Genomic DNA, 12,072 nt, shown 5'->3' on the forward strand with positions numbered 1-12,072 from the left:
TTAAGAAACTGCGTCAAGAAATGCTTTACAAATATTTTAATAGTTGATGGTAGTGGTAGGTATTTTAAATATAATCACAAAAGCATTCTTTCATATTCGATGTAATTCTTTAATAATGCTTTCAATCAAAAGAAACTTATTTCTAACAAATAGATGTCGTTACTTTCATTCTCGGTCCAAAGTTGGTCAATCATTGGATTATTTTTCGAAATTGGACTTACATTTCTACTTTAATGTAGATATAGCCCAACCAATGCATATAAGAAATGAAACTTTAAATGATTTTTTTAATATCGGCTCTCGGCTGAACACTCAAATATTGCCAAAATTCCACAGCAAAAACTCAAATTTTAAAGAACTCAAAAATGACAGTGTCACTATGACAATTGAAGAATAAGACATTTGAGTTTGACACATGAACATGAAAATTTGACAAAATAAAATAATATTTTGCTGTTAGGTACCTATATCGTTGAATCAAACGCTATAGTAATCCTTTCATTTAATTAATTTAATAAAGTGAAAAACTACAGTAATCCACTTGTTATAAAATATAAAAAGTTGTAAATAAAAAAATCCGAAAATGGGGAAGGGATTTAATAATTATATGTGCAAGAAATTCTTTCACCCAGCATCCAGGGATAACTTAAAAAGAGTAAGTAGTTTTACGTACTATTATGTCGTACGTGTATAAATTACACAAATCCAATACATTGCTGAAGTAAATCAAACTTAAAAACAATCGATTTGATTTCTGTATGGTCTACCAGCGGCCATTTTAATTTGCTTATTGCGCATGATAACAAAGCTGATGTTTTTCAACATTTTGTTATTTATATTTTCGTTTTAGGTATGGATGGCAGAACAAAAAACTGATGCATATAAGAAAAAACAGGAAGAATTGCGTGTTCAGTATGAAAAAGAGCAGGAACTTCATGAAAATAAGTATGTTTACCTTTTTAGATGCTAACGATTCTGTCAAATAATATGTCAATATTACACATACCATTCATATCAAAAACAGTAAAAAAATTACAAGTCTTTAGGTCCAGTGTGAACTGACTTCGGGTAGCATTTTTAATGACTTAGGTTAATGATTTTACTTGAAATTATAAAATTTTACAAAACATTCACATAAACCTTACAAACCTTATATTCCCATATAAACTTTCATCCCCTATTCCCTATTGTTATTTTACACCCTTGAGGATGAAACCTACCAACTTTGAATGTCATTTATTTGTATCAAATTAACACCCTAAAAAATAAGTTCAAGCTTCTAACTATAAAAATTCCACTCCTATACAAAATTCCACCCCCACTTTCAACCTCTTACAACCCCATTTTTGTTTCCAGAGCATTGCTGAGTAAGGACAGTAAAGACAAACTAAGTTTAAATTTCATGTATGAGCCTCCTCCTGGTGTGAAAAAAGAAAGAGAGAGGGAGGACAATGAGCCTGAATATAAATTTGAGTGGCAGCGTAAATACAATGCCCCGAGAGAGAGCTACTGCAAAGGGGACAATGAGATTCGAGATCAACCTTTTGGAATATTGGTTAGGAATGTCAGGTGTATTAAATGCCACAAGTGGGGTCACATAAACACTGGTAAGTTTTAATTAATCTGAAAGCAAAAGAAACATAGATATGAAAATACAAAGTTTTTAGTCCCAATAAACTTTTGCAAATATACCTTTCACAGACAAAGAATGTTCAATGTACACTCTATCAATGAGTGAGGCTCGAGCATTGCAGGCTGCATCATCAAACACTCAGGAAGAAGAAGAAGAAAAGCCTGATGTACCAACATTGATGCAGCAGATGTGTGATACAGGCTTGGTTATGAAACCAGGGGCACTACCCCTGGCTGCAACTAAAGTAGATGATGATGATCCTTCCGGTTTAACTGAAATGGATCTTATAAGTCAGTTAACTAAGAAACAAAAGAAGAAATTACTAAAGTAAGTTTAGTGTACTTTACCTTAACAAGTTACAATATATAAAATATAAATAGTTTATTTTTTAAATACACCTTTGTTTCAGGAAATTGGAGAAGATGGAAAAGAAGAAGATTATAAAAGAGAAGAAACACAAACACAAGTCTAAGCATTAAGTGAAGTAGTGAAAAGAAGATTTATTTCAAAACATATGTTTACTTTGAAATTTTAACATCTGATAAAAATTCTTTTTCTTATTATTATGAAAACATTGTTTTATTCAGTAACAGTTTTTGCTCCTCTAGTGCCGTCGGCGAGAATTCGTCAGAGTGCTAGTCACTTCAGGAGAGATTTTTGTTGTAACATATAAGATAAAGTTATTAAATATACTGCTCTTAGAATCCCCTTTTTACGGAACTTATATAGATGAAGATTTCTTATCTTATTTTTAACCTTTTCATTCAGAAGTTTCTAAGTTATTTTTTCTGTTCTAATTATATCCCAAAATTTAATATAATATTTTTAAAGGTTTTTCATTATTACATTTTGACAACATGTAATATTAAGCAATCACAGATATTTTAATTGAATAAAAATAATTATTATAACTAATCTTAACTATACAAACTTTGCTACTGTGTCTAAAGGCACTTCAACATTTTACTGTGACAACTGATTACTTTTACAAAAAAAAATTGTTACAGTGTCAGAGGTAACAATGTTTTTGTTCAGTTGTTTTGGCAGTTGAAACTCACTGTTAATAAGCTAAATTTAAATTTTCTTACTGCTAATACATAGTTGACTTGTTATTTAAATCACAATAATTAATATCACATTAAAAAAAAAATGATGAACATCTAAATCTTAACATATGTCTTTTCATCAATTTCTATAATATCTTGTCTATCATTTCTTTCTTTCCAATGTAAATATAAAACACAAGCTGTTATAATAACAATAATAGCAGTTAATACAAAAACACTTTTCAATATAACTTTACTGGGCGTAACAAATAGTTGTGCACGCCATTGTGATGGATCATTTGGTGGTGCGGGAATAACAACTATTTGTGAGTTAGGTATTATTTGAGTCCAGCTTCTGGAGTATCCAGATAGACCAACGTTAAGTGTGTCTACAAAATTTGGTGTCCTATCCAGTCCAAATATAGAGTATGGCAATTGCAATGCAAAATAAGCAGACTGTGAAAGTTGTGCACACACTCCTGTCCTGTAGGTACCTTCTTGAGACCAAGTGTTATAGCCAATTTTGGGTCCTGGCAAATTTGTTCCTAAAAATATTTCATATTAATATTTAGTACATTAAGTTTTAAAAATATTTGTTTTAGAATCTAAAAATTTGGATCTGGATAACAGTAACTTTCAAGATTACAGAAAATTACAAAATCTTGTTTCTTCTCAAAAAAAATAATGATTATGGAAAACTTATAATAAAATTACTTACCAAAAGTTACTTTCCTATTGTACAAGGTTCCATTAATAATGGGTATATTTTTATTACTAAGCCCAGTAACAACAATAACCTTTATAAAATTAGTATCATATTCCAATTCATTTTTGAATGCATTCATTGTATATGACTGCAAAGTTGTATTCTTTTTAATATATATAATATCAAGAACACCATCCATATAAAAATCGTAAAATGTAGCCATCACAACATTTCTACCAAATGTATCAAATTTATCCCACTGCACTTGAAAGGTTCTAGAAAATTTACAACCCACAGAGGTGCAAGGTACATTGTGCAACAAAAAAACTGCAGTTTCATTGCTGTTCACTGGACTCAAGGTCATCAGAAGGTCTGGATACCCATCCATATTGTAATCACCACTTCTCATTGTTATAGTGTCCAAGTATATTTCATCTCGAGGAGGAGTGAATCGCCACAAAGTCCCCTTGCCATCATTAAAATCTACTTGAAGATCATGCCATTGTTGGTTGTCATAAATTAGTATAGTGCTATTAAAACATTCTACATCATAGCAAACGGGTATTACTACATAGAATTGTCCTGATAAAGCAACATCAGTGAACAAAGCCTGGCCATATATTGCAGGATGTCCAACCAGTAACTCAATACTGTGGTTGTATGTAAATCCACCCACTTCTTCATTAAACCAGACTTCAATATCCAGCTTAGTTGTGACTAACAGATCAGCAGCATTATCATCATTTACATCCAAAAATGAGTGGGAGTGCGGGAGTTTTATTTCTTTAAGCAAATCTTTACTCATTGGAATTTCAATTGGATTAATTCTAGTTTTGTCAAATACCCAAAATACCCTTTCCATTTTAGAATTGATGCCAAACAAATCTAATATCATATCACGATTATAATCTAATACTAATGGCTGGCCTATTGCTGTAGCTTTGATAATAAGAGCATCTGAACAATTCAAGGTGGGTGCACCTCCCCACAATATTCGTACGTCATGTGAATTAGACGTAGCATTTTGAATTTGTGTCGTAAAGAGTATGTCCATGTACGCATCTCCATCATAGTCACCTGGTACTATACTTGTTATCACGATGTCTTTAAAAGAACAAACAAAAGATGATGGTCGCAAGAAGGGTTCCTTATCGTGAGCCAAGAGCACTTCGACATTAGAACCATTTATTATAAAAGCGTCAGTTAGCTCGTCAGAATTAAAGTCACCAAATGCAGCGATGAAACCATTGTTACTTCTACCAAATGAACTCGTTGTCATATCCATTACGGAAGAACAATGCAAATATTTAATAGTCAACATTAATATTATTAGATAAAACATGATGCTTTCAATTATTAAACTATACTAGCATGTGTAGTAAAAAATATAAAGAAGCAACTAACAAAGTATTTATATTTGTATTTGCAATGCAAACGATGCAAACTTTGTTTTCAACTTTTTAATATTTTGTAAAAACATACCCTATCACCTGTCACTGTCATAAAAAAAATGTTGACTTTACTATGAATTATTGTTTTCAAAAAATTGGAATTAGGGCAGTAATGCTATTTTTGATTAATTTAAGTTCCTGTAAATAATAACTTTATCGGAATGTTCTACCGAATAGTTCGACACTTAATCATTTTTGACCTGTTTTGTACGTTGCTCTGTCTGTGGTTACTGGTCTCACTATTCTTTGCAAGTGGAGCTTGTCAGACTTGCGTTTTATATACTCTTTGTTTGTCACTAAAAACATTTCTAATAAATTGTATTGATGATAGAATTCAACTAGATTTTAATTAAATTAAACATTTATGAGCAGTATTTACAAATCTGCTCTCCGCGCATCATTTTTTTGGTTCTTTCTAATTTAAATCTCTTGTCTACTTGTTTGTTCAACAATTTACAAATATGGCTGATGGAACCCAAATACTTAGACGAAACCAACCCGGTTCTAGAGCAAAGGTTTAAAGAAATTTCAGGTAGCATCTATTTCCCCGTTACCTTCATACGAAATAAAAAGTGAAATCGAATTTCAGGATTTCTGTCGTTGGCCCGATGAACCATTTGAAGAAATGGACAGTACCTTGGCTGTACAGCAATTTATTCAACAAACTATTCGACGTGACCCTGCTAATTTAGAGACCATCTTAAAGATGCCAGAGGCCCAAGATGAAGGTGTATGGAAATACGAACACCTGAGGTAAATTTTTAAGTCAGAATTTCAGCTTATAAAGTTATGTATGCATAAATGATTATAAAAATACAAGATACGATCGTAAAATGTATCTGTGTCTGGTTTTAGGCAATTTTGTATGGAGTTGAATGGACTTGCAGTTAGGTTACAGAGTGAATGTAAGCCAGAAACTTGTACACAAATGACTGCAACAGAACAGTGGATATTCCTGTGTGCTGCTCATAAGACACCTAAGGAGTGTCCTGCCATAGATTATACACGGCATACCCTGGATGGTGCTGCATGTCTACTCAACAGTAACAAATATTTCCCAAGCAGGTATTAATATTAACATATATTTTCAAACAAGTATTAATGCATTGTTTGGTTTGCATTAAAGAACTATAACTATAACTTCAAATTTATTACAATTTAAATTAATCATACTAAAATTAAAGTCGGTCTCCTGGAGATTATATTGACATAATATTATAGGAATAACATTTTGGTTTTAGACATGAAACTATTATATTTCAGGGTCAGCATAAAAGAATCATCGGTGGCTAAATTAGGCTCAGTTTGCAGGAGGGTGTATAGAATTTTTTCACATGCATACTTCCATCACCGTGCCATATTTGATGCTTTCGAGAAGGAAACACATTTGTGCAAGAGATTTACATACTTTGTCACAAAGTATTCAATAATATCAAAAGAAATTCTAATACTCCCAAAACTTGATGATGAAACACCAATTACGCAAACTGTTGGTGAATCAGAAGCTTAGATCTGAGTTTACTATAAAGTATTTTCTTGGTATATTAATAACTTTAACTATAAATTACTTCTTTATATTAGCATATGTAGTTTAATCACTTTATGACTTGTGATTATTTATATTTAGAATAGATACTTATATTCTTTAGTTCTGCTAATCATAAATACATTTGAGATACTCTTTTATTATTTCATGTAGTTCTAATAAGAAAAAAAAATGGATTGCATTATTTGATTAAAGAAGATTTCTAAACCAAGATAAGCATCTATAATTGTGGGAAAATTTATTTATATCAATCATTAACCTAACCAAATAAATTCCATTTATAAAATTTAAGATGACGATGATAAATAGCTATTTATTTTGAAACTTATCAACAATGTTATTAAGTATAACTTTACTTGGACTACTTTATATTCAAAAGGAAAATAAAGTTGTAATAAACTTTAATTTCTACCTTATGAAAATGTTGTATCTCTGAATTATTTCATAATAGTAATAAAATAAATTATGCTGTATACTTTTGTTTTACTAAAAATTCTATATCTCCCCTGGGATTTTGTGCATTCAGCATTTCCTGTATAGAAAATCCTGGTAAAATTAACCAAGCACAATCGTTTACAAGTGTATAAAAATGGTCAAAATAAAATATACTTAATAGTTTACTATAATGGCAGACAAAAATGTATTAAATTACAACAGTCTCATGGTTCAACTTGATTCTTCTTATGCTTAAAAGGCTTCTTGGTTTTGTATGGCTGCTGGTTTTTACTAATAGTGCTAGTTTGTCCTTTTTGCCAAAATTTCTTCCCTTTCAAAGATTGGTACCTGAAATATTATGCAAAATTATAATTAAAACAATACTAAAAGCTTCAAAAATGTTTCCATAAGTAATATTATAAAACAAACCCTATTTGATTTTTGTCTTGAATTTCATCAATGGATAAGAATATGTGAATAACTGGTATTTCCCTTTTCACAATGATTTTTTCAAGTCCATCAATCTTTGGCTCCCAATACTCTTCAACCCTTAAATAAAATGAGAAAAATAAATAATAATACTATAATTAATAGTGAAATGGCAATTATAGTAAATTTACTTTTTAAATGTGAGTTTGGTTACTTGGTGTTCAATAGAAAATTGTCTTTTAAGAATTTCTGCACATGATATGGCTTTAGGAATAGCGACTCCAGTTCCAGTCCACACTACAGAGGACGCTGCTTTGTCTTCTAGGATACCGGATGCATGAGCAAGAAGATTGCTCATCTTGCTGCCTCCTTTAACCTGCAAAATGTAAAAATTTAGTTAATTCAGGCATTATCCCATTTGCCTTGTTTATATGTTTAAAGACAATAAATACACTTGTTGATAGAAAGATGTAGTGTTTACAAATAAACAATATAACATTCGATAAACATACTTGCATCCAAAGAAAATCAGTGGGAAGATCTTTTATAGGTATTTTATTTCTTTCTAGTTCTTCTTCCACATTTTTACCTTTGAAATAATTTTCCATTTGTTTTATATATAATAAGAAAATAATAGTTAAGTATCAATAATAGCCTTAAATTTTAAAAAAAAACAACAAACTTATTTAAAATGACGTTTATTTTATTAAATTATAACCTTTTAGATTGTCAGTTGAAATGACATTGATTAACATTGATATATAAAATGACATTTTGCTTTGTTGCCATTATAAACTTTTTTTATTTAAAAAGATTTTTTAATAAACTTGTAAGTAAACAAAACAAAATAAAAATATTAAATTATATTAAATAAATAAGATAGTGATTACATAACCCGTAAGAGAAATAAACACCGCTAATATTACTTGATATATCACCGGGTATTGGATAAATATTTTTTAAAATCTTTACATAATATTCTACAAATATTAAATATTGTAGCATAGCTATAAAATCCTTTCTCGTTTTTCTCTGCTGAAATATCCAAACAACCAAATCATATTGTTATCACAGATTTCTTTTAGATGGATTGAGAGGATTTCATACATTAAGTACAAGTTCCGTGCAATAACGATCACGTTAAAAAGCAAAATAAGTGTATGGGTTTCTTATCTTAATATATATAAATCTCGTGTCACAATGTTTGTCCTCAATGGACTCCTAAACCACTTAACCGATTATAATAAAATAATGGGCGACAGCTAGTAAATTGTAAACAGATGTACACAAGAGTCACACTCTAATATAGCTAAGGTATTCACAGGATTTTATAGAAAGAAAAGTCGAAAGAGAGTGGACTCGAGATTTGGGTAGATGATAAGTTTTTTTCGTAGACCCCTCTTTAAAATGTTACTGGTTACGGTGAACCTCAAGTTGCTATATTTCTTCTTTAACTTGTGAAACCTCTAACTTCATATTCCCCGGTTCGGTAGTCCGTGGGCCCAGCGTGTCCAGCTTGACAAATTTTGGTAATCACTGATCTACTATGAGAATATTCACTATGTTTACTTGAATATACCTCGCGTTTAATCTACTAGCATACATCACTTCAATAAGTAGTCTTTTGAAGATCTAAAGAGCGAAATACATAAGTGAACATATTAAATCTTAAACGGGAACAGATATAATTATATTTACGCAATCATCCGCAAAGGTTATCGTTTTCAATATAAGACGAACAACATGTCACGGCTATGTATAGTTATCAAGCAATCTAGCAAAAGGAAACTATAATCGTAGAGTTGAATTTAAACAATGTTTAATACAGCAAAATTAGTTTATTTGAATTTGGGGGTTGTATTCATTACTGTATCAATAGTAACGGCGAAAATTCGGTACCCGTTTGTTTTAGATCAGCGTTTCGTTTGCAATATAAAGCAGTCTTGTGTAGAATGTTTAAAATTAACTCATTGTTCTTGGTGCGTAACTAGTAATAGATGTTTTTCGAAGGAACTTCCAACATTTACAGATTTTTGCAAGAATGATACTATCAATTACAAAGATAACGGATGTAAGTACACTATTATTTTTATAAAATTCTATTTTGTTGGTTGTTGTTAAGATCAAATTTAATTAATAAAACAAAAAAAATATTATAAGTTACAACTCTATTAATTCTGCAAAGTATAAGGATAATAAACACGTTTTAAAATATTTACCGTGCGCTTGTCTGTAATTTTACATTCGAATAATCTGAACTGTATGCAAAGTGTATTTTGTTTTTTATATTTTATTTTTATTTTCAGTCAGTATAGAAGAGAACGCGGAATGCTCTTGCGGGAGTAGCATAGTGGACAACTGTCGACCGCCTGAGCTGAAAGAGGGCGATGTGTGCTCAGGCAGAGGTAGTTGCGTGTGTGGCCGCTGTATTTGCAACCCAAACCCAGACCCTGAACACCCTACTAAGGTAAGCAAGTGCTAATAAGTAGGCACTAGTTAAACCAAGCGAGCAAGTATTAACTACTATTACTAGTGCTAGGTACTACAACTACCTTTAGCCAATTACGATATTGTCTGATCAATTACTCCAATGGGTAAAAGTAAAATTAAAAAGTTACTATAGATGATATGATTGAGATGGAAAATAATGTTTACTAAGTACAGAAATGTTTTAGATATTTTTGCTTTTATAATTTTATGGATCCAAAGAGTTTGAGTAAATTTTTAACTTCTGTTTTATATTTATTTTCCGAATATAATTCTATATTATTTCTTTGTATTATTTTCTGATAATAAGTATATTATTTTTCAGACTATTGTTGGGGAATATTGCGATTACGATAATTTCTCGTGTGTCGGCCGTCATTGTAACGAAGGACCCTATCCTCTGAGCCAAGCGAAAAACGAAGAGAACCCTAATGCAGCAGATGTTGAACAGCCGTCAGAAGTAACTAATTAATTCCTATAAGTTTCTTTTACATTTACATTATTTTCATAAAAAAGTAAATTTCTGGCACTGAAACTAGACTGTAGACATAATGTTTAGCAAATATACACTTAAATAAACAAAACACATTTTTAAGTTTATATGTATTTAGAAAGTTAGTAGATGATTTATGATTACTAGATGTATTAGGCATTAACAGCAAATATAAGAAATATAAAAAGTCTTAAGAATTTTTTATTTCCAATTTTAACCGAAGGCGTCGAAGCGAAGAAGGCTTCTCAATTAAAGAATTGATATGAGCGGGCCGTCTGCCGCGGATGGCTCATCGTCTTCGAGTGCCAGCTCGTTATGGTTACGCGAAATTAGATTTCAACAAGTCTATTTTCTTTTACCGCACGATCTCTTTATTTTTATCGAAGTTTCTCGATAGTATTTTTATAGCGATAGGTTCGCTATAGATTTATTCGAGTAGCCACGGTTTAAAGATCGAGCCTATGCGAAGTTTAAAAAAACAAGAGCTCGTACGTCTAACAATATACACTTCGCGAATTCTATGGTATCCATCCTTAGAAACTGATGCCTTAATGTGATTGTGGTATAGGTAAGCATACATAGTAAACCATAAAACCTATGATAAACATACTAAAAAAAATAAATTACAGCGACGTTATCTAAGCAAACGACTCGAAGAAGTTATTTAGTTACCTAACATGTCAGAAACAATGTCAAGTGAGCATATTTTACGTAAGAACGAAACTGGAATAACTCGATGAAGGTAAGTGAATTTGCGTTCAATAATTGTGTCGGAATGCAGTGCTGGAGGAGGGCGTAGCTATCAATTCGATTAGGGAAGGAGCGCCTAAATTGTTTTAGTTGATCAGCGCGCTACGCTGAGGCGAAACGGAGGCGAAGCTTCAGACACGTATCAGACATCATGCGCATAAATTATTGCTTTAAATTAAATAAAAATACTTAGGTCTTCACATCTTCATAAAATGGATATAGAAACCAAAAATTCACTCTACTTTAGTATTTATAAGCATCGGTACTAAACTACTGCTCATCAGCGGTGGATTGCTACGCTTTTCTACGAGGTTCTACGCGTAGGGTTGTCTTTTATTATGTACCTCGTTTAATTACTCAATATATTTTTGGCCCGAATGTTTTGAAAATGGAAACACAAGTTTATTTTATCTAATCAGATTGAGAGTGATGAGACTATGTGATTTACATTATTTACGTAACAAAACTGTTTAAAAAAACAATTATGATATAATTTTATTCCGAATTAAAACATTATATATATATTAAGATAGTGTCTGCTATATAAAATGTATAGGTACGTTGTTGTTTTTCTAAACTTTATTAAATAATTTCGTATAACGTAAAAATTGTTGGGTGTTATATTTAAGCAGAGGAGTGAGATGTGAATGGAATCGAAGTCTGTGGAAGTACATTGCACAGTGGGAGAGATCACACATAATAATATGGCATTGGTATTCCAGGGCGGGAGGAATGCGCGTTCCAGCGCGGCGACTACCAGGCGCGCCGCCCGCCCTCGCATCCTACGCTCAACAACGTCAATAGGCCGCCTATACATGTGCAGTTTTATTTTAAAATGTATATTTAAAAAAAGAAAATGACAATGATATATAAATGCACAGTTCAAAATATTGGGTCGTGGTACATGATTATCATATGTTGTTAGATTATTTTTACAATTAGTTTAATAATTATAATACTTATATTAGGTTAAGGTAAAATCAAGGAGGGTCAAAGGTCAATTATTAAAAAAAAATAGATTCTTTGATAAGCTAAATGATGTCGGAACTTGTTGCATCTAAAACTAGTAGATAAATAACTTAATCCCTACTTCTTG

The 12,072-nt window shown here is 31.2% G+C and overlaps 5 protein-coding genes across 5 annotated transcripts; 3 read left to right on the plus strand and 2 right to left on the minus strand.

Moving 5' to 3' along the window:
- Window positions 1–438: 438 nt before the first annotated feature.
- LOC106710749 (corepressor interacting with RBPJ 1) lies at window positions 439–2,162 on the plus strand. The gene is made up of 5 exons (XM_014502908.2): window positions 439–655; window positions 851–945; window positions 1,357–1,607; window positions 1,702–1,960; window positions 2,043–2,162. The coding sequence occupies exons 1-5, from the start codon at window positions 584–586 to the stop codon at window positions 2,110–2,112; spliced, it is 747 nt and encodes a 248-aa protein (XP_014358394.2). The 5' UTR covers window positions 439–583; the 3' UTR covers window positions 2,113–2,162.
- A 588-nt stretch (window positions 2,163–2,750) lies between these two features.
- LOC106710736 (T-cell immunomodulatory protein) lies at window positions 2,751–4,738 on the minus strand. The gene is made up of 2 exons (XM_014502893.2): window positions 3,398–4,738; window positions 2,751–3,224 (listed from the first exon to the last, which is right to left on the minus strand). The coding sequence occupies exons 1-2, from the start codon at window positions 4,725–4,727 to the stop codon at window positions 2,794–2,796; spliced, it is 1,761 nt and encodes a 586-aa protein (XP_014358379.2). The 5' UTR covers window positions 4,728–4,738; the 3' UTR covers window positions 2,751–2,793.
- Window positions 4,739–5,144: 406 nt separating this feature from the next.
- LOC106710767 (MOB kinase activator-like 4) lies at window positions 5,145–6,371 on the plus strand. Its single transcript, XM_014502928.2, has 4 exons — window positions 5,145–5,351; window positions 5,426–5,589; window positions 5,692–5,901; window positions 6,100–6,371. Exons 1-4 carry the CDS (start codon window positions 5,298–5,300, stop codon window positions 6,344–6,346), a joined length of 675 nt encoding a protein of 224 aa, XP_014358414.2. The 5' UTR covers window positions 5,145–5,297; the 3' UTR covers window positions 6,347–6,371.
- Window positions 6,372–6,889: 518 nt separating this feature from the next.
- On the minus strand, window positions 6,890–7,896 carry LOC106710779 (ribonuclease P protein subunit p25-like protein). The gene is made up of 4 exons (XM_014502940.2): window positions 7,759–7,896; window positions 7,438–7,622; window positions 7,247–7,366; window positions 6,890–7,165 (listed from the first exon to the last, which is right to left on the minus strand). The coding sequence occupies exons 1-4, from the start codon at window positions 7,852–7,854 to the stop codon at window positions 7,042–7,044; spliced, it is 525 nt and encodes a 174-aa protein (XP_014358426.1). The 5' UTR covers window positions 7,855–7,896; the 3' UTR covers window positions 6,890–7,041.
- Window positions 7,897–8,935: 1,039 nt separating this feature from the next.
- Window positions 8,936–10,335, plus strand: LOC106710647 (integrin beta-6). The gene is made up of 3 exons (XM_014502774.2): window positions 8,936–9,317; window positions 9,553–9,713; window positions 10,059–10,335. The coding sequence occupies exons 1-3, from the start codon at window positions 9,062–9,064 to the stop codon at window positions 10,203–10,205; spliced, it is 564 nt and encodes a 187-aa protein (XP_014358260.2). The 5' UTR covers window positions 8,936–9,061; the 3' UTR covers window positions 10,206–10,335.
- The last annotated feature ends 1,737 nt before the right edge of the window (window positions 10,336–12,072 follow it).

This window comes from Papilio machaon, chromosome 4, assembly GCF_912999745.1.
Source record: "Papilio machaon chromosome 4, ilPapMach1.1, whole genome shotgun sequence".
Lineage (NCBI taxonomy): Eukaryota > Metazoa > Arthropoda > Insecta > Lepidoptera > Papilionidae > Papilio > Papilio machaon.

What these genes read in the sequence shown, in the direction of transcription:
- LOC106710647 (XM_014502774.2), top strand. Translation starts at nt 9,062, where the DNA reads ATGTTTAATACAGCAAAATTAGTTTATTTGAATTTGGGGGTTGTATTC. An exon ending in CAATTACAAAGATAACGGAT is followed by an intron (nt 9,318 to 9,552) that starts GTAAGTACACTA and finishes TTTTATTTTCAG; the next exon opens with TCAGTATAGAAGAGAACGCG. An exon ending in ACCCTGAACACCCTACTAAG is followed by an intron (nt 9,714 to 10,058) that starts GTAAGCAAGTGC and finishes ATTATTTTTCAG; the next exon opens with ACTATTGTTGGGGAATATTG.
- LOC106710736 (XM_014502893.2), bottom strand. Translation starts at nt 4,727, where the DNA reads ATGTTTTATCTAATAATATTAATGTTGACTATTAAATATTTGCATTGT. An exon ending in CAATAGGAAAGTAACTTTTG is followed by an intron (nt 3,225 to 3,397) that starts GTAAGTAATTTT and finishes AAATATTTTTAG; the next exon opens with GAACAAATTTGCCAGGACCC.
- LOC106710767 (XM_014502928.2), top strand. Translation starts at nt 5,298, where the DNA reads ATGGCTGATGGAACCCAAATACTTAGACGAAACCAACCCGGTTCTAGA. An exon ending in AACCCGGTTCTAGAGCAAAG is followed by an intron (nt 5,352 to 5,425) that starts GTTTAAAGAAAT and finishes ATCGAATTTCAG; the next exon opens with GATTTCTGTCGTTGGCCCGA. An exon ending in AACAAATATTTCCCAAGCAG is followed by an intron (nt 5,902 to 6,099) that starts GTATTAATATTA and finishes ATTATATTTCAG; the next exon opens with GGTCAGCATAAAAGAATCAT.
- LOC106710779 (XM_014502940.2), bottom strand. Translation starts at nt 7,854, where the DNA reads ATGGAAAATTATTTCAAAGGTAAAAATGTGGAAGAAGAACTAGAAAGA. An exon ending in CTGATTTTCTTTGGATGCAA is followed by an intron (nt 7,623 to 7,758) that starts GTATGTTTATCG and finishes TACATTTTGCAG; the next exon opens with GTTAAAGGAGGCAGCAAGAT. An exon ending in ACCAAACTCACATTTAAAAA is followed by an intron (nt 7,367 to 7,437) that starts GTAAATTTACTA and finishes ATTTTATTTAAG; the next exon opens with GGTTGAAGAGTATTGGGAGC.
- LOC106710749 (XM_014502908.2), top strand. Translation starts at nt 584, where the DNA reads ATGGGGAAGGGATTTAATAATTATATGTGCAAGAAATTCTTTCACCCA. An exon ending in CCAGGGATAACTTAAAAAGA is followed by an intron (nt 656 to 850) that starts GTAAGTAGTTTT and finishes TTTTCGTTTTAG; the next exon opens with GTATGGATGGCAGAACAAAA. An exon ending in CAAAAGAAGAAATTACTAAA is followed by an intron (nt 1,961 to 2,042) that starts GTAAGTTTAGTG and finishes CCTTTGTTTCAG; the next exon opens with GAAATTGGAGAAGATGGAAA.